General features: G+C 44.3%; 1 protein-coding gene across 17 annotated transcripts in view; it reads left to right on the plus strand.

Annotated features, from left to right (window-relative positions):
• The window catches only part of ST3GAL5 (ST3 beta-galactoside alpha-2,3-sialyltransferase 5), a 79,374-nt gene that overhangs the window by 53,824 nt on the left and 6,091 nt on the right, over positions 1–19,459 (plus strand). For 14 of the 17 annotated variants that reach the window (XR_013402375.1, XM_077958293.1, XM_077958296.1 and 11 more), the window contains 4 exons: positions 853–976; positions 3,376–3,487; positions 16,835–17,178; positions 18,457–18,643. Coding sequence is in view for 16 of the 17 variants with exons in the window: in XM_077958293.1 (XP_077814419.1) it covers positions 853–976; positions 3,376–3,487; positions 16,835–17,178; positions 18,457–18,643 (767 nt within the window). In the remaining variant the exon portion in view is untranslated. Of the gene's footprint in view, positions 1–852; positions 977–3,375; positions 3,488–16,834; positions 17,179–17,531; positions 17,649–18,456; positions 18,644–19,459 lie in introns of those variants that run through there. The other 3 variants (XM_077958306.1, XM_028831443.2, XM_077958307.1) reach the window with 2 other exon arrangements.

Below are 19,459 nucleotides of genomic sequence, written 5' to 3' on the forward strand. Positions count from 1 at the left end.
CTAAAAGGTAAAAGTCCTTTTTTAAAAAAATAAACTTTAAAGTTTAGGATAATTGTATTCACATGCAATTGTAAAACATAATCTAGAGAGATTTTGTGTACCCTTTACTCATTTTCCCCCACTGGTAGCATCCTGCAAAACTATAGTATAATATCACAGCTGGAGTCTGACATGGATACAGTCAAGATGTAGAACATCTCCATCCCTTTGTGTTGCCCTTCTATAGCCACATCTACCTCCCCTGCCACAACCCCTGACACTCACTAGTCTGGTCTCCATTTCTATAATTTTGTCATTTTAAGAATGTTAAAAATCAGCTGGGTGCAGTAGCTCACGGCTCTAATCCCAGCACTTTGGGAGGCCAAGGCAGGTAGATCACGAGGTCAGGAGTTCGACACCAGCCTGACTAACATGGTGAAACCCTGTCTCTACTAAAAATACAAAAATTAGCCGGGCATGGTGGCACACACCTGTAATCCCAGCTACCCATGAGGCTGAGGCAGGACAATCACTCGAACCTGGGAGGCAGAGGTTGCAGTGAGCCGAGATTGGTGCCACTGCACTCCAGCCTGGGCAACAGAGCAAGACTCCATCTCAATTTAAAAAAAAAAAAAAAAAGAATGTTGTTAAAAATCATACAGTATGTAACATTTTGGTTTCAGCTCTGCATAGTTCCCTCTAGATTCATCCACTTTATTGCATGTAACAACAGTTCATTCTTCTTTATTGCCGGATAGTATTCCATGGTATGGATGCAACATATAAAGGCTCTTTGAAAACCATAATCCATCCTCCTAACTCTCCCCTCTCTTTCTCCCCACTGCCCTCTTCCCTCTTCTCCTCTCTTCACAGCAATGCCAAGTGAGTACACGTATGTGAAACTGAGAAGTGATTGCTCGAGGCCTTCCCTGCAATGGTACACCCGAGCTCAAAGCAAGATGAGAAGACCCAGCTTGTTATTAAAAGACATCCTCAAGTAAGTACCGCCCCTGGGACTGTAGATCCCCCTGCTTTGGGTCAACTGTGTAGAAGTAGGAGAAAAATTCAATGAGAGCCTCAAGATGGCTAATGTTGGAGAGGCACACTTGGTCAAAGGCTCATTCAAAGGCACGTCTGAGTGAAGACTGAGTGCACAGCTGGAGTGGGCCTGAACAGCTGACTGTATAATTGGTAAGTGCACAGTGCCCAGTAGCTGCTCAGGCCCTGTACCTTGGCCTGGATGCCTGGGAGAGCAACTCTCACCGTGCACTGCTCTTCATGCCCTTATTTAACAAAAGAGGGCTTTTCCCTTAGCTATTGTAAGTTAATCTAAAATATGGTTAATTAAATTTCCCTGAAGGCACTTGAATACTATTAAATATCGAATACTAAAAACGATAACAAGTGTTTGAGCCAGGTCACCCTTACATGCTAATAAGTGGTAGAATTAATCAAGGAGGAACTTGGCAGGTTTTTTTTTTTAGCATGTATACCAGTCAAACCCAGTTGAAAATTGCCCTTTTTTCATGTCTAAACATAGAAATCCAACCTTGCAATCTAGTCTTCTGTCTCACTTTACTGACTTAGGAGGTGTAGGAAAAAAGGAAATTTATAAGAATAAAGCTTATGTGATATTCAGCCTCCCTTTAGTCACCAACCAGTATTTATTGAGGCCCACAACGTGCCTGACATGCTGGGCGCCAGCCACAAGGCAGCAGGGGAGATAGACCTGCGTCCTGTGCTGCTTAGGCTGTAGGTGAGGTGGACTCACACCGGGAATTAAGGCACAGTCTGATATATGCTACAGACACTGGGCTTGCCTTCACGCCCTTTTCTTTTCTTTTTTTTTTTAACTAAAATAAGGGAAGTATATTCACTGAATGTAACACCTTTTCTGGGGCTGAAGAGAAGAATAGGTAATATTAGGTTTACAAGATTAAAAATCCAAAAAGTATTAAAGAGTCTCAGTGAAACAGCTTCTCATCCCTGCTCCCCATTTCCCCTCCATACTTAAAGATAACCAGTGTCACCAGTTTCTTGTGTATATGAGAAATATTTTGTGTGTGTGTGTGTGCTCTGCCATGCCCCCTGCCCAAATCCACTTTTACACAAATTGATAGCATCCTGTTCACTTATCATTGTACACAATCCCATTGTACACAAGGGAAGAATTAAGATGCTTGTCCAAGTTATCATGGCAAGCCTGTTTAAATGAGAATTTTAAAGTTTTAAAAATGCTCCCACCAACACTTCATTGTATTCTCATCCTCAAATATTAAGAAATATTTTGGCCGGGCGCGGTGGCTCAAGCCTGTAATCCCAGCACTTTGGGAGGCCAAGACGGGTGGATCACGAGGTCACAAGATCAAGACCATCCTGGCTAACATGGTGAAACCCCGTCTCTACTAAAAAATACAAAAAACTAGCTGGGCGAGGTGGCGGGTGCCTGTAGTCCCAGCTACTCGGGAGGCTGAGGCAGGAGAATGGCGTGAACCCGGGAAGCGGAGCTTGCAGTGAGCTGAGATCCGGCCACTGTACTCCAGCCTGGGCGACAGAGCGAGACTCCGTCTCAAAAAAAAAAAAAAAAGAACTATTTTGTATGTATTATGTATAGTATATTATGCTAGATGCTTTTTTTGGAAAAAAAAAACTGCCCCTTTATTTAGCAAATGGATTATTTTCTCTTTAATTATTTCTTACATTTGTTTTTTCAAGAACAGAATTGTTTAAAGCAGTGGTTCTTAAACTTTGGTTTGAACTTTTTAGCTTGTGGTTTGTGTCACTGGAGAACTTAGTAAAAATGAGATTTCTAAAACTAAGACTAGACTCAGCTCTTTTCTCCAAGTCGTGTGTGTGTGTGTGTGTGTGTGTGTGTGCATTAAACCATATAATAGTGTGAATTTATCAGATGTTTTAAAATATTTTTTAGATCATCTTAAGGGTAACTAATGATCTCACTTCCCAGTCAGCCTCACTTCTGGGTAGAATTCTTTAGAAGTACTATGAATAGACTGTTTCTTTTCTTTTTCTTTTTTTTTTTTAAGGACTGACAGAATTTTAAAGTCACAAAAGATTGAAGCCAAGATTCTATCGCTCAAGTCTATTACTTGATTTGAAGTTCAATAATTGGCATTGTGATTCAGGTTTTGTTACAGTGCCCTTGCAAAAAAAAAGGTTATTCTGTGTTTGCTTATAACAAAGACAGTCATAAATGACTAGTTTATCTTGTCAGGAAAATAGGAAATGGCCCCTTCCTTTCACCCCAACGTCAACGTAAAGATTGTAGTTTTATGCTGCATAGCAGGCAGACTCATTTAGGATTCCGTTTTCAGTTTCACATTGCATCTCATGATTCTCACATGACTACATCATAATACCTAATTGATTTTTTTCCAGATGTACATTGCTTGTGTTTGGAGTGTGGATCCTTTATATCCTCAAGTTAAATTATACTACTGAAGAATGTGACATGAAAAAAATGCATTATGTGGACCCTGACCGTGTAAAGGTTAGATATCCCATTGGTGTGGTTTAAATGAAAACATTGCCAAGCATATGCTTAAATTATAATATCATTAGTCTACTGTGTTACAAATATATGTTAATAAAAGTTTGAACACAGAGGGGAAAGCACTTAATCTCAGCACTCCAAAACCAAAGACAACCTTCTTCTAAAAACCTACCACTAACTACTCCACAGTAGCCTTCTCCCATTTACTGCAGCTGGGATGGGGGATGAGGTAGGCTCAACCCAACAGGCTCTAGGGCTCCTCTTGGAATTAATTTGTCCTGATGCTGTAAACAACAAAGAAATTCTCTTCTTGTTTTCTTGTGTCCCTCTTTTTTTTTTTTTTTTTTTTTTTTTGAGTCAAGGTCTCGCTCTGCACCCAGGGTTGAGTGCAGTGGCAAGAACACGGCCACCTCAGCCTTCTGAGTAGCTGGGACCACAGGTGTGCATCACCATGCCTGGCTAATTTTTTAATTTTTTTGTGGCGATGGGGTCTTGCCGTGCTGCCCAGGCTGATCTTGAACTCCTAGGCTCAAGCTATCCTCCTATTTTGGCCTCCCAAAGGGCTGGGATTACAGACATGTGGCACCATACCTGGCCAGAAAGTCTCTTAATATCATCTGTCCTTCCTATGTTTTATTTTTAATCTTAATGAATTCACATTACATTGCAAGATTTTTCTTTCCGCTTACATTTATGTTTCCAAATCAAGTGACATATCGAATGCTCATTTCACTGATTATTTTAGTTGCTGGATTATCCGATAACATTTAGCCCAGGATGGAGGAAGAGATGATTTTAAATAAATTAGCATGGGAGGAATGATAACTGACATGTATGGATGCTTTATATATATTATCTCATTTAGTCATTGTGACTGGGAGAGATCCCAGTACGATCTCCATCTTACAGATGATGGCTTGAAAGGTTGAGCTGCTCACCCAAGTTAATGTCTAGTTTAGCTTGCTAGTTTATAATGTAGTTTAGTGCTCCTGTGTACCAGGGGGTGTTCTAAAAGTGTATTAGCAATGTTAGCTCATTTAACTCTCATCACATTCCTGGGGATGTAGTTGCACAATCATCCCCATCTCACAGGTGGGGAAACTGAGGAGCAGGGAGATTTAGTAACCTGCCCAGGGTCACCTGCAGCAGTACGTGGTGAAGCCCAGGCTTGAACTCAGCGGTGTGGTTTCAGAGTCTGAGCTCCTGACCACTCTGCTGTCTGCCTGGGTAGGGAGTGTCCACAGAGAAGCCCAAAGTTAAAAGCAGCATGGTGCAGAGAGGAAAGAGCTGAAATGTTTTACCTCAATTCAAATCTAACTGCTACTTAGTAATGGTGAAACCCTACGCAGGTGACTTGATTGTTTTAAGTCCCAGTTTTCTCAGCTGTGAAATGTAGAAGTTGAGTGAGACAATATACACAAAATTCCTTTCTTGGTCCTAATTTTTACTCTTACGTTTCTACGTTAATTTGTGCATCCTTTGAAGTGCCTCCAGTTTTGTTTTGTTTTGTTTTGTTTTGTTTGTGGTACAGACAGGTATAAACAAATAAATGAAGAGCTTAGTTAGCAAAGGCATAGCTTGGCTTCTGCAAAACTATTGAGTCTCGGATTCTCGCTGGTCGCAGGGCCAGCCTTCCCGGCATAGGTGTCCTCAGGTGTTTTGGCTCATGTCATTTCATCAGCATTAACACATCTGCTTTGGTCGAGTAGGATGTGCCCAGTACCCTCTGCTCAGGTTTCCGTCTCCTCCTGCACTGTCTGGCCTTGCAAACATACCTCCCCCCATCCTTTCCAATTCCACGTCCCTTCACAGCTCTCTTGGATAAAGGTTTTAGACATCCGGTCTCTGTTTTTGTCTCCTGAGAAAGTCTTTAAACGATGGCACTTGGTATGGCTGACTGGTGGGCAGGGAACTCTTCCCTTTGTTTCTTTGCTGCTCTTCTCCACTTTCTGTATGCATCCTCTTTTTCCTGTCCATTACCATCTGACCGGCTGCAAAGTGATTTTTCTAAAGTCTGGGTCAGTTGAGGAGAGAGGTGAGCTTTCCTGTACAAGGCCAAGCAGACTGTTCCACAAGCACAGGGTGGAGAAGGTGTGTTTTAGTAATACCCTGGGGGAAATCAACTTGGTAGTTTTCCTGTCCAGTCAGGGCCATGTGTCAACCTGTGCCCCGGCTTCCTGTGATCATTTTGAACTTAAGCCACATGGTCTGCTTGTCTTTGCAACGGTCAGTCAAGTGCTCTGGTTGTTAGGCTGTTACTTGTTAAGGCTCCCCTAAGGAATCCTAGTGATTTCTGAGAATGAGCAGAGGAGAAACTCAAGATCAGCTCCCTGAGGAATCATGGAAGGGATAGGAACATCTGTGTAGCCTTAAGGAGAGAAGACCTGGTGCAGGGCACATGGCGGTCAGTGTCAATGAACTGTAACCCCCGATACAGGCCACAGAAGGATGGGCGTGCCCAGGTGGCCTTAATGGCAGAGCTCTGTATCAGGGGGTGGCAGCCAAGCTCAAAGGAGAAAGGTTTGACAGTCCCAGGCATCCAAAGATGGGATAAACAGACCGCTTTTGTGGTGACTCTCTGGAGGTCTTTAAGAAAGTCAGGGGTCTGGCCGAATGTGGTGGCTCACAGCTGTAATCCCAGCACCTTGGGAGGCTAAGGTGGGTGGATCATGAGGTCAGAAGTTCAAGACCTGCCTGGCCAACATGGTGAAACCCCTCTCTACTAAAACTACAGAAATTAGCCAGGCGTGGTGGCAGGCACCTGTAATCCCAGCTACTCAGGAGGCTGAGGCAGGAGAATCACTTGAACCTGAGACGGAGAGGTTGCAGTGAGCCAAGATGGTGCCATTTCTCTCTAGCCTAGGCGACAAGAGTGAAACTCTGTCTCAAAAAAAAAAAAAAGAAAGAAAGAAAGCCAGGGGTCCTATAGGTAGAATTCAGACATCAGACAGGGAGGGGCTCAGGGACCTTTCTGATCCCTTCCAAGTCTGAGATTCTATGGTTCTCAGCAATTCGCCAGGGCCTGACTGGAAAATGAGGCTGGTTTCGTAACCTGGGGCTTTCCCAGTTCTGAATTCTGGGTGGAGTTGTCTCAGTCAGAAGGCTGTCAGAGAACACCTGCATGCAGCCCCACCAGTCCCCAACTCAGTGACTTTCAGACTGAACCTCACTGCTACTTCCAGGCTCCTCTGAAGCTTGCCAGAGTCCATCGGTATTATCCTAATTCATGTGAGCTTCTCATCCTGCCATCTAAAATATAAGTTACTTGAGAGTAGGGACTGTGTCTGTAAAAATACATAGTTCCTGGCATTCCAGGGAAAGGCGTAGTGAGCCAGGGCTGCCCTTTAGAGTCTCCTGCTCTTCCCGTTTCCCTGGTTGTGCGTCTCCTCACCTGCCTTCCTGCATCCAGCGATGCCCTGCTGTGGCTGGAGTAGTCGTATTCTACAATTTGAATCTAATATGTTGCTTCCCTCCTTAAAACTCTTTGATGCCTCTCCTTTACCTTCAGGAAAATACCCAGACTCTTTAGTCTGGCCCATGAGACCGTTCATGACTTGATTCCTACTGATCTCTCCAACCTCTTTGTGCCACCTCCATTGTCCCAGCTCTATGTATTTTAGGCACACTCAACCCCTCAAAGGTCCTTGGGTGAACCTCTTCTCTTCTTTGCTTTTCTCTCTCTCTCTCTCTCTCTTTTTTTTTTTTTTTTGAGACAGAGTCTCACTCTGTCTCCCAGGCTAGAGTGCAGTGGCACAATCTTGGCTCACTGCAACCTCCACCTCCTGGGTTCAAGTGATTTTCCTGCCTTAGCCTCTTGAGTAGGATTACAGGCATGTGCCACCATGCCCAGCTAATTTTTGTATTTTTAGTGGAGACGGGGTTTTGTCATGTTGACTAGACTGGTCTCGAACCTCTGACCTTAGGTAATCTGCCCGCCTCGGCCTCCCAAAGTGCTAGGATTACAGGCGTGACCCACTGTGCCCAGCTTCTTTTCTTTTCTTTTCAACAGGGCCTCACACTGTCACCCAGGCTGAAGTGCAGTGGCCTGATCATTGCTCACTGTGGCCTCAACCTTCCGAGTAGCTGGGATTATAGCGTGTACCACCATACCTGCCAAATTTTTTTTTTTGTAGAGACAGGGTCTTACTATGTTTCCCAGGCTGGTCTCAAACTCCTGTACTCAAGTGACTCAAGTGATCCTCCTGCCTCAGCCTCCCAAAGTGCTGGGATTATAGGCATGAGCCACCATGCCCTGTCCTCAAAACACCTTTATTGAGATATAATTAACATACCGTATACTTCACCCATTTAAAGCATACAGTACAGCCGGGCATGGTGGCTCTTGTCTCTAATCCCAGCTTTTTGGGAGACTGAGGCAGGAAGGATCATTTGAGGCCAGGAGTTTGAGACCAGCCTGGGCAACATACCAAGGCATCATCTCTATTAAAAATAAAAACATTAGCCTTGTGTGGTGTCTCACAACTGTAGTCTCAGCTACTCCAGAGACTAAGGCGGAAGGATCACTTGTGCCCAAGAGTTTGAGGTTACAGTGAGCTATAATCACGCCACCGCACTCCAGCCTGTACAACAGAACAGAACGAGACACTAAGAAAAAAAAGGGAGACAGTGCAGTGATTTTATGCAATACACTGTGGTTTTAGTGATTTACAGAATTGTGCAGCCATCACCATGATCTAAGTTTAGAAGGTTTTTAGTATCCCAAAAAGAAACTCCATATCCATTGGTAGTCACTCCCTATTTCCCCTTCCCCACAAATCCTAGGCAACCAGTAATCTACTTTCTGTCTCTGTAGATTTGCCTATTATGGACATTTCATGTTATCCATTTCATGGTCTCTTGTGACTGGATTCTTTCACTTAGGGTAATATTTTCAAGGTACACCCACGTTGTAGCATGTATCAGTACTTCATTATTATTTCTGGATAATACCTCATTGTATGGATATACCACATTTTGTTTATCCATTCATCAGTTTGTGGACGTTTAGGTTGGGTCGACTTTTGGCTATTATGCATAATGCTGCTGTGAACATGTGTATGTAAGTATTTATGTACCTGTTTTCAGTTATTTTATGTATATACTAGGAATATAGTTGCTGTGTCATATGGTAACGATGTTTTGCTTTTTGAGGAACTGCCAAGCTGTTTTCCAAAATGGTTGCATCATTTTACATTCTTGTGAGCAAGGTACCAGAATTTCAGTTTCTCCGCATCTTTATCAACATTTGTTATTATCTTTCCTTTTTTACTGCTGTCATCCTGATAGCTGTTAAGTGATATCTCATTGTGGTTTTGATTTGCCCTTCCCCGATATCTAATGATGCTGAGCATCTTTTCCATGTGCTCTCATTGACCATATATGTGTCTTCTTTGGAGGAATGCCCATTCAGATCCTTTGCCCATTTTTAAATTGGGTTATTTGACTTTTTATTCTTGAATTGTAAGAGTTCTTTCTGTGTTCTGGATACCAGTCCTGTATATCTGGTATGTGATTTGCAAGTATTTTCTCCACTCTCTAAGTTGTCTTTTCACTTTCTTGATGGTATCATTTTTAGCACAAAAGTCTTTAATTCTAATTTACCTATTTTTCCTTTGGTCATTTGTGCTTCTGGTGTCATATCTAAGAAACCACTGCTTAGTCCTAAGTTTTCTTCTAGTGTGTTTATAATGTACTACCTCTTACATTTAGGTCTTTGATTCATTTTGCATTAATTTTCGTATGTGGCATATTAGTCCATTTTTGCTACTGATAAAGACATACCCGAGACTGGGGAATTTACAAAAGAAAGAGGTTTAATTGTAGTCACAACTCCACGTGGCAGGGGAAGCCTCACAATCATGGCAGAAGGTAAGGAGGAGCAAGTCATGTCTTACATGAATCGCAGCAGGCAAAAGAGAGAAACTGTGTGGGGAAACTCTCGTTTTTAAAACCATCAGATCTCGTGAGACCCATTCACTCTCACAAGAACAGCACAGGAAAGACCCGCCCCTGTGCTTCAGTCATCTGCCACTGGGTCCCTCCCACAACACATGGGAACTATGGGAGCTACAAGATGAGATTTGGGTGGGGACACAGATCCAAACGATATCAGTGTGAGGTCAGGGTCCAGGGTCATCCTTTTGCATGTGGTTCTCTAGTTGTCCCAGCACCATTTGTTAAAAAGAACTTTCCTCTGTTTACTGCATTCTTTCTTTCTTTGCTGCCTAGAGCCTTTCCCTGCCTTTTGCCCTTCTGTTATTCATATTTTAAGTCAAATCTCAGCTCAAGGGTTACCCCTTCTAAGAGGCTATCCCTGATCATCCCTCTCTGTGTGTGAGAGAGCCCCCTCATGCCTTAATCCTGATGTTTATCATTGTAGGATTTCAGCTGTTCATCTTCCCGCTTGTTTTCCAGGCCAGGTCTTGGGAGACAGGGGTTGTGTGCTTAACATTTTACATTACTTAATATGCACTTATTTATATTCAGCTTCAGGGGGAAGGGGAGGTAGTACTTGAATCACAGTGCAATCTTCCATTATCTGTGAACTCTAGATTGTACAGAAAATCCAGTTATAACATGTAATTCTTTGAGTATATTCAGTAATGCACCTTAGGTTTAATGTGAGGAACAAGACTGGTAGTTCTCTTCAACCCTAAACATCCACTGGTAGACAGGGAAAATCCCAGCACCAGCTCCCTGCCCCTTCTCCCTGAACCATGGAATGTAAGTCCTTTCATTAGGCTACTGGGCCAATGTTTAGACCTAAACTCATGGCTGGACTGATAGCAGCCCTCATAGATGCCAATGCCCTGCCTTTATGGGCCTCAGTGAGGACTCCTAACCAATCACTGATGAGGGGGATGGGAGGACTTCTGACAGGGGAGTTGGCCTCCGCAGTCCCACACCTGCCTGGAGAAGGCCAAAGCCACCGAAGCAAAACTAAGCAGCAACCCACAGTGTCCATCTACCATGTCACCCCAGTGCTGAGCGATTTCTAAAAGGTTACTTTTTTCAATTATTTTAAAAATACTGAAAATTCAAGTAATACAGAAATAAGTAAAGGAGAAAGTCCCCTGTAATTTTTCACAGGGAAAGAGGAAGGAATGGGGGGCAGTTTTGTAAATCAAACATGTTTGTAAAACTCTGTGAGTTTGAAATTAGTAAAACAGAAAGTGAAAGCCTGCTATAATTATGGTGGAATTGAGGATGTCTTATTGTGTTACTGGAAACTTTTTTAAAGTAGGTTTTTAACATTTGACCTTGTTAAATGCTCCACTTTTCGAAACAGTCCTGACAAGATGTCCTGCTTCCTTCCATGCAGAAGAGGTGGTTTGTGCAGAAGTGCAGGCCTCAGAAGGCTTTGCACATGAGGGGAATGGCAAGAGTTGCCTATCACTAAGGATTTGAGGAGGAGGGATCACAGGATATGGGACTGAAAATGAGACAGGGCCAGACAGCGGAAGGCCTTGAATGGTACACTAAGCACGAAGCAGCTCCTTAATTTGATATCTGGTTGTGCGTCATTGAAGCATGAGTAGAGTGGAGGACATGGCCTGTGTAGTCCTCGTGTTCTGAGTAACTGTGCGATGGAGTTCAGGTGTGAGTGCTCTATAAAGAAAATCCCGTCTGCAGGCAGTCAGTGGGATTTGATCCTTAGCACAAGAGCACGTGGACAAATTTGAATTATTGTGGATGTATATTGGCAGAAGAAGGTCTCAGAGCCATAAGGGTGGGGCCCTGTTAGATCTGTTGGTTCCACTCAGCAACTCTGTGAGTGGGACCCTGCCAGCCCTGGTCGACATGAGCATTGTCTGGTGACACTGGTCCCCGCCTGCATGACTGCAGCAGAGGAGGTGTGGCTGTGACAGTTGTGAGTTTTGTATTTTCTATTTAAATATGTCCCTTAGTGTGCCAGTTGTTAAAAAGACTACCAGTGGGCTCTGAAGGGATGCCTGCACACTTTGAAAGTGTGGTTCAGATGTGAAATTGCACTTAAAAGATGTTGAAAAGAGACAAGGGAACGTCGATGTCAGTTTCGGTTTGGGCTGTGTAGTAGCAGCATTTTGAACTTGGCCCTGTCTCCTCTCTGAGAGCTAAAGACCTTATCTCCCTGCGGATGGCATTGCGTGCAGTTAATTATGGCCAAATGGACTCAGCCGCTTCTTCGTCGTCTTCTCTACACCGTGTCTTTAAAGGAAGCGGGGCCCTCCCTGCTGAGGCGTTCAGTTACCCCAGGCACCAGCACCTCCAAACCGAGTCTTTTCTCTCCTTAGTGCTGCTTCCCCCTCTCCAGGTCTTCCTGGGATGTCTTAGAGGTAAGAAAACTGAAGACTTGACCTAGGGAGAAAGGCTTTAACAAAGACAATGCTGCTAGTTAAATCAATCTAGAACTGAGTCCAGCCTCCAGATCTCCTGATTATTTTTTTTCTAACAGTTGATGGGATGAAATCTACGTAAGATTTACTCCTTTGAAGCCCATTGTTTGATGAGTATTAAAAACTTATGCAGCCATGCCTCTGTCACCACAATCCCACTTTAGCACATTCCCATGGCCCAAGGGAGTTCCCTGGAGCCCCTCTGCACTCAGCCCCCACCCCAGGCTGCCACCGACTGGTTGAGTTTATACTGTAGTGTTCTTTCTGTGACTTGGTTATTTAAATTTTTCTCTGCTTTTAACTGGGTAAAAGTTACAACTTAAATGTGAGTAAAATATGTCAATCACTTGACCCTCAGTTACTGTCCTTGTGTGATATCATACAAGTCTCCACACACGCCACGAACTGGGCAAAATGCTTTGGGCATCAGAGCAGCCTGCGAGGAAGCGACCAGCGCCAGCATTTACAGGTGTGGGAAATGAAAGTTCCACAAGGTCACTAATGCCCCCGGATCACTCAGTCTGTGACAGAATTGCGCTCCTTCCCACATCTCATTAACGCCAGACAGGAGTTTTCTTTCGATCTGAATGCTCTGCCCTGTTCCGGATTTTTTAAAAAAAATAGTAAGTGCAATAGAACATTGCCTTTTACTAAGAATTATGCCACTTACTTGTATATTTGAGAAGGGTTGTCCTTAAAATTTCAGAGTGGAAATGAAAGTGGGGATTTTGCTGAGGAAAATTACTTTGTTTTTAATGCCCTTCTGTGAATTTCGCATGATGTTTTTATGGCACACTGCCACAGCATTAACAATTGGCACTACCAGATGTGTACTTTGTCTTCATCATGGGCAGCCTGCAAACTCAGCCTAGAAGATGTTAAAAACTGAAACCTTTATTTTTGTCCCTGGATTTGAGACCAACAGGAGTTCTTGTATTTTACGAGTCACCAGCTCCCAGCTTCCCAGTGAGCCTCATCTGGATGAATGCCATCCGGACCCCCGCTGACGCCTCCGAGGCCTTCCTGGGAGCTCTGGAGTCCTCACTGCCTAGTCACACTGCTTCCTCTCTTCATTGCAGCTCCTGAAGGTGGGGCATTCCACTTGAGGCATTTTCTTCTGAGCTGTGAGCCACAGGCAAGCGGTGGAGAGGGAAGAGAGCAGCTGAGACAGATGCCAGTTCAACCCTATTTTAAGATATGGGACAAGCTCTGAGGAAGCCCCCAACACAATATCTGGTTGTGTGCCATTGAAGCAAGAACAGAAACCATCCCAGAGTGAAAGACATGGCCCATGTGGTCCTCGTGTTCTGAGAGGCTGTGAGATGGAGTTCCATGTGAGCTCTCTACAGAAAAAGCCCTGTCTCCAGGCAGTCAGTGGAGATTTGTTAAACAAGTTGAAACAAAAGAGGACAAGGAATTGCTGTGGCTTTAGACGTTGCCGGGGCATGTAGAACACTCACTCAGGATTTACTTACTGCATCTGCTGTGAGTTAGGCGCAGGAGGGGTCACAGTCAGAAGGTGACTGCTGAGACATGTGCCCTGCCCACAGTTTAGAAAATTAAGTTTGGACCGGGCGCGGTAGCTCATGCCTGTAATCCCAGCACTTTGGAAGGTGGAGGCAGGTGGATCACTAGGTCAGGAGTTCAAGACCAGCCTGACCAACATGGTGAAACTCCGTCTCTACTGAAAATACAAAAAGTAGCCAGGCATGGCGCGTGCCTGTAATCCCAGCTACTCAGGAGGCTGAGGCAGGAGAATCGCTTGAAACCAGGAGACAGAGGTTGCAGTGAGCTGATATTGCACCACTGCACTCCAGCCTGGACAACAGAGTGAGACTGTCTCAAAAAGAAGAAGGAGAAGGAGAAGGAGGAGGCGGAGGCGGAGGCAAGAAAATTAAGTTTGAAGCCTGAAATTGACCTCTTGGTGAGAATGGAAATGGAATGAAATTTCATTCCTTTCCAGATGAAGCTTCTGAAGAGGAGACCTGACTGCCTGGCGAGCATCCAGCTCGCTCATGCACCTCTTTCTAGTCCTGTGGCCATCAGTGAGCTTCTCCGGGTCCCTCTTGCCACTTCTCAGATGTCCCTTTCTGTCCTAGGAGATTTGTAAAACCAGACACTTGGGATATGATTCTCTAGTGGAGAGTTAGGCCTCTAGGTCTCTAAAAATTGCCATTCATGACCTTAGGGCCTAGGGTTTAGAGATGAATGTGCAGTGTGGGTGGCTGTTCTGTGTGTCGTGCCTCCACCAGCTTGGCATTAAGCACCCAGAGCATCGCCTGCTGGGCAAGCCTGGCCGGGGGTGAGCCCCTCCACTGGGGACTCAGGGCCAAGGCAGATTCCTTGCTTGGCTTTCCCGCTGATTCCTCATGAAGATGCCGATTCGTATTTAAACGTTTGTTCTCAACGGTGGTGTTTGTGTGCTGATTTCTATAGGTAGAGGCTATTGTTTTAGGAGCCAGGTTTGCTGTGCTAGCTCAGACCTCTTACAAAGTGAAGATACTAATGATCATCTTGCAAGGTGCCATAGTGTCATGAGGGTGAACTGAGGCAGTAGCTATGCATGGTGTCTGCAGCAGCGTTTCTGAGGCTCCAAGAATATCAGTTCCTTTTTCAGAAATGGGGTCAGATCCTTGGGATGTAGACAGTGTTCTCTTCACAGATGCTAACAACTTATCAAAGCTATAATATATTGTTTCTGCTGTAATAGGATAGATGCATTCCTAAAAAAACGTATTAAGCAAAAATCAGAAAATAAAAATAACAAGACTTTGAGGAAAAACACAGTTGGGGCGAACATTTAAACCTATACCCCAGTAATAATCCTCATAATGAGACTGACAAAATTGAAAAGATATGTTAAATTCCGAATAATAAATATCCCAGTAAACATAGGATTACACACATACACACACACACACACACACACACGTTCTTCTGCCTGCGAGAAGGTAGTGAATAGGAGCGGTAATGCAGGGCCAAGGCTGCTAAATATGGAGACAAGGACAAAAAAGCACAAAGATTAGGAAGAACTACCTGATGGGGTTCTGAGGCAGCATTTGTCCAACTGAGCCAAGAGGAAGACTGGGGTGAATGGACACGCATACCATATTCCCCCAAGGTTGTGTTTTTGTTTTTGTTTTGTTTTGTTGTTTTTGTTTGTTTTTTGAGATGGGAGTCTCACTCTATTGCCCAGGCTGGAGTGCAGTGGCGCGATCTCAGCTCACTGCAAGCTCTGCCTCCCGGGTTCATGCCATTCTCCTGCCTCAGCCTCCCGAGTAGCTGGGACTACAGGCGCCCGCCACCACGCCCGGCTAATTTTTTTTGTATTTTTATGGAGACGGGGTTTCACTGTGTTAGCCAGGATGGTCATGTTTTTGTTTTTGTTTTAGAGACAGGGTCTCCCTCTGTCACCCAGGCTGGAGTGCAGTGGTACGATCACAGCTCACTGCAGCCTCAATCTTCCAGGTCGAGGATCACTCGATACTCATGCCTCAGCCTCCCATGTAGCTGGGGCCACAGGTGCACACCACCATACCTGGCCTATTTTTTAAAAAATTTTGTGTAGAGGTGGGGTCTCGCTATGTTGCCCAGGCTAGCCTCGAACTTGTGGGCTCAAGCAATCCTCTCACCTTGGCCTCCCAAAGTGCTGAGATTATAGGTGTGAGCCGTTGTGCCTGCCTTTCCTCTGAGGTTTGGTACATTCAACTGGGCTAATGAACTTGGCATTTAGTGGCAGCTCCTGGCTGAGGCAAAACATTAAAATGCATATGGAAATGCAGGCTGGGAAAATGCTTTGAAACCAATGCAATTTCTATGTCAAGGGGACATTGTTCCCTGATTTTATTTCAGGTAATTTGCATTCTAGACTGTGAGGTTCTGTACCTCAACGGATAAATAAGCCTGTTCGTCATCCTGCTAGATGAGAACCTGATATATGAAATCTTTTTTTAATCGTGGCTTAAAACAAAACATAAAATTTACCATCATAATTATTTCTAAATGTACCATTTGGCAGCGTTAAGTATATTTACACTCTTGTGAAACAAATTTCTAGAACGTTTTCATCTTGCAAGACCGAAACTCTGTACTCATTAAACAACTCCCTTTTCTCCCTCTCTTCAACCCTGATAACTGCCATTCTTTCCTGTTTTTATGAATTTGACTACTTTAGATACCTCATATAAGGCAAGTCAGACAGTATTTGTCTCTTTGTGACTGGCTTCACATAGCATAATGTCCTCAGTATTTAACCAGGTTATAGCTTGTATCAGAATTTTATGAAACATGAAGTCTTAAACACCCCAAAGTACATTTTTACCCCGAATGTATTTGAACAATGTTAGGCAGGGGGTGGGAGGTGGGAGTCCTTCTTGCTTTGCCTGTGCAATGAAATGAATAGCCTGCTGTGTTTATCTCCTTGTCATGTGATTCTCCCAGGTTGTTTCTTCAAGTTTCTGAGCCTAACTTAACTCTAAAAAGCAAACATTCTGTGTTAAAAGATAGTAGTCAACACAGGAGCTACATCAGACATCATAGGACAAATTGTCATCTAGAAGAGTATATATATATATATATATATATATATATATATATATATATATTTTTTTTTTTTTTTTTGAGATGAAGTCTCGCTCTGTCGCCCAGGCTGGAGTGCAGTGGCCGGATCTCAGCTCACTGCAAGCTCCGCCTCCCGGGTTCACGCCATTCTTCTGCCTCAGCCTCCTGAGTAGCTGGGACCACAGGCGCCCGCCACCTCGCCCGGCTAGTTTTTTTTGTATTTTTTTAGTAGAGACGGGGTTTCACCGTATTAGCCAGGATGGTCTCGATCTCCTGACCTCGTGATCCACCCTTCTCGGCCTCCCAAAGTGCTGGGATTACAGGCTTGAGCCACCGCGCCCGGCCTAGAAGAGTATATTTTTAACGCAGGAGAGTTTTTAAAACCCAGATTGGTGTGATTTCATTCCAGAGAGCTCAGAAATATGCTCAGCAAGTCTTGCAGAAGGAATGTCGTCCCAAGTTTGCCAAGACATCAATGGCGATGTTATTTGAGCACAGGTATAGCGTGGACTTACTCCCTTTTGTGCACAAGGCCCCCAAAGATAGTGAAACTGAGTCCAAGTATGATCCTCCTTTTGGGTTCCGGAAGTTCTCCAGTAAAGTCCAGACCCTCTTGGAACTCTTGCCGGAGCATGACCTCCCTGAACACTTGAAAGCCAAGACCTGTCGGCGCTGTGTGGTTATTGGAAGCGGAGGAATACTGCACGGATTAGAACTGGGCCACACCCTGAACCAATTTGATGTTGTGATAAGGTACATTGCTTTTTTTTTGTTTACTTATTTTTGTTGTTTATTTTATTTTATTTTTTGAGGCAGGGTCTCACTCCTGTCATCCAGGCTGGAGTGCAGTGGTGTGATCTCAGCTCACTGCAGCCTCAACTTCCCAGGCTCAGGAGATCCTCCCACTGCAGCCTCCCCAGTAGCTGGGACCCCAGGCACACACCACGTGTGGCTAATTTTTTATATTTTTAGTAGAGATGGGATTTCTGCAAATTGCCCAGACTGGGGTACATTGTTTTTAAAACCAGCCTTTCTTCTCTAGAACTCAGTGCACTGCTCTTGGTCATTGCGGCTCCAGGAAAAGTGAGGGATGCAGGAAGCTGTTCATAGTCCCTGCTCTCAAGGGACTTACTGTTTGAGAAGTTGAAACAAAAACACAAAATGGTTGGATGCTCCAAACTGTCATACTGACCCTAAGTTGGAGGAGCATGCTGGTGGCTGCAGTAAGTGGCAGAACCTTGTCAGAGAAGTGAGGTTTGGAAGGTGGGTAGATTCGAGTAAAACAGCAAAGGACCACAACTGCCAGGCAGGAGCAAGAAGAGGACACAGCAAGAGACTTGAGTCAATGAGGGGCCTGGCTTCTGGAGAAGGGGCTTGGGGCTAGTGAGTCCTGGAAGGCAGTGCTGGCTGGGACATGGAAGGCACACAGAGAAGTTCAGACTCACCATCATAGCCAATAGGCAGTCATCCTAGATTCTTTTTTGGTTTCACTGTTCAAAAATTGTTTTCTGGCCAGGCCCAGTGGCTCTTGCCTGTAATCCCAGCACTTTGGGAGGCCAAGGCAAGAGGATCGCTTGAGCTCAGGAGTTCAAGACCAGCCTGGGCAACATAGAGACAATTTCTCTCTACAAAAAGTCACCAGGCATGGTGGACTAGATTTTCCCTTCTGATTCCTTTTTTGAAATTCTAGCAAGAACTAATATCTGAGCACAATGGGAAATTTCCGAGGATATTTTACTGGCACCCAGAGAAAGTCCCAAATGTAATATGCTTAGATTGAGTAAAAATATTAGGGCTAGATGAAATTGCTTGACATTCGGGGATTAGATACAAGTGTTCAGTCAAGGACTAAAGGCTGCATTCCTCGAAATCCTAGAAAGACAGAGCTGGGAGGGGAGATGAGGCTGCAAACCATGCACTGATTCTTAGTCATAAGAAGACGTGGAGGACATGACATGGATACTGCCTGGTGTGCAGAGATGGTTGATGGCCTGCTTTGTCAGTGTGTCTTTGTCCTTTTTATTTAAATAGGTTAAACAGTGCACCAGTTGAGGGATATTCAGAACATGTTGGAAATAAAACTACTATAAGGATGACTTATCCAGAGGGCGCACCACTGTCTGACCTTGAATATTATTCCAATGACTTGTTTGTTGCTGTTTTATTTAAGAGTGTTGATTTCAACTGGCTTCAAGCAATGGTAAAAAATGAAACCCTGGTAAGCACTAATACTTCTATTAAATCTGCCTTAGTAAAAAGTGGAGTCTTAGTTGTATTTATAGCCTTTTATTTTTAAACACGCACAGTGGAATGCATACTTTTGTGTTGTCTTTCAAATGATGATCACTCTCTTTGTAGAAACCCCTCAGCAATTCTTTTTTGGGGGGCGGGGTGGGGGGAGGCGGTGCAGGGATGGAGTCTCTCTGTTGCCTAGACTTGAGGGCTGGAGTGCAGTGGTGCAATCTTGGCTCACTGGAGCCTCCACATTCCCAGGTTCAAGTGATTCTCCTGCCTCAGCCTCCTGAGTAACTGGGATTATAGGCGCCTGCCACCATGCCCGGTTATTTTTTGTATTTTTAATAGAGATGGGGTTTCACCATGTTGGCCAGGCTGGTCTCGAACTCCGGACCTCAAGAGATCCACCCGCCTCGGCCTCCAAAAGTGCTGGGATTACAGGCGTGAGCCACCGTGCCCAGCCACCCCTCAGCAAATTTGCTGCAAATTGCTTTTAGAACCTAATTAAGAGTCACATGAAAATGGTGATCATTGCTTAATCGGAATATCCAGATTGTGACCAAAATTGCTATTACTGAGATTGTTCACCCATCTTGTTCTCCAGACATGAACTTGCATAGCTTTTGGCTAGTTCCAGAAATTAGATTTACTTAGATGGATATAAGCCTTTCTGAGGATATTCAAAAGAATATAAAATCGATAAGGAATACTCCTGAAGAGCTTCTCCAAAAATGCTTTGGTCGGTGGTTCCCTTGTTGGAATAAATTCATGGCATTCCAGAAGGGCAGCTGTGGAGATG

Source organism: Macaca mulatta, chromosome 13 (genome assembly GCF_049350105.2).
Source record: "Macaca mulatta isolate MMU2019108-1 chromosome 13, T2T-MMU8v2.0, whole genome shotgun sequence".
In the NCBI taxonomy this organism is placed as follows: Eukaryota; Metazoa; Chordata; class Mammalia; order Primates; family Cercopithecidae; genus Macaca; species Macaca mulatta.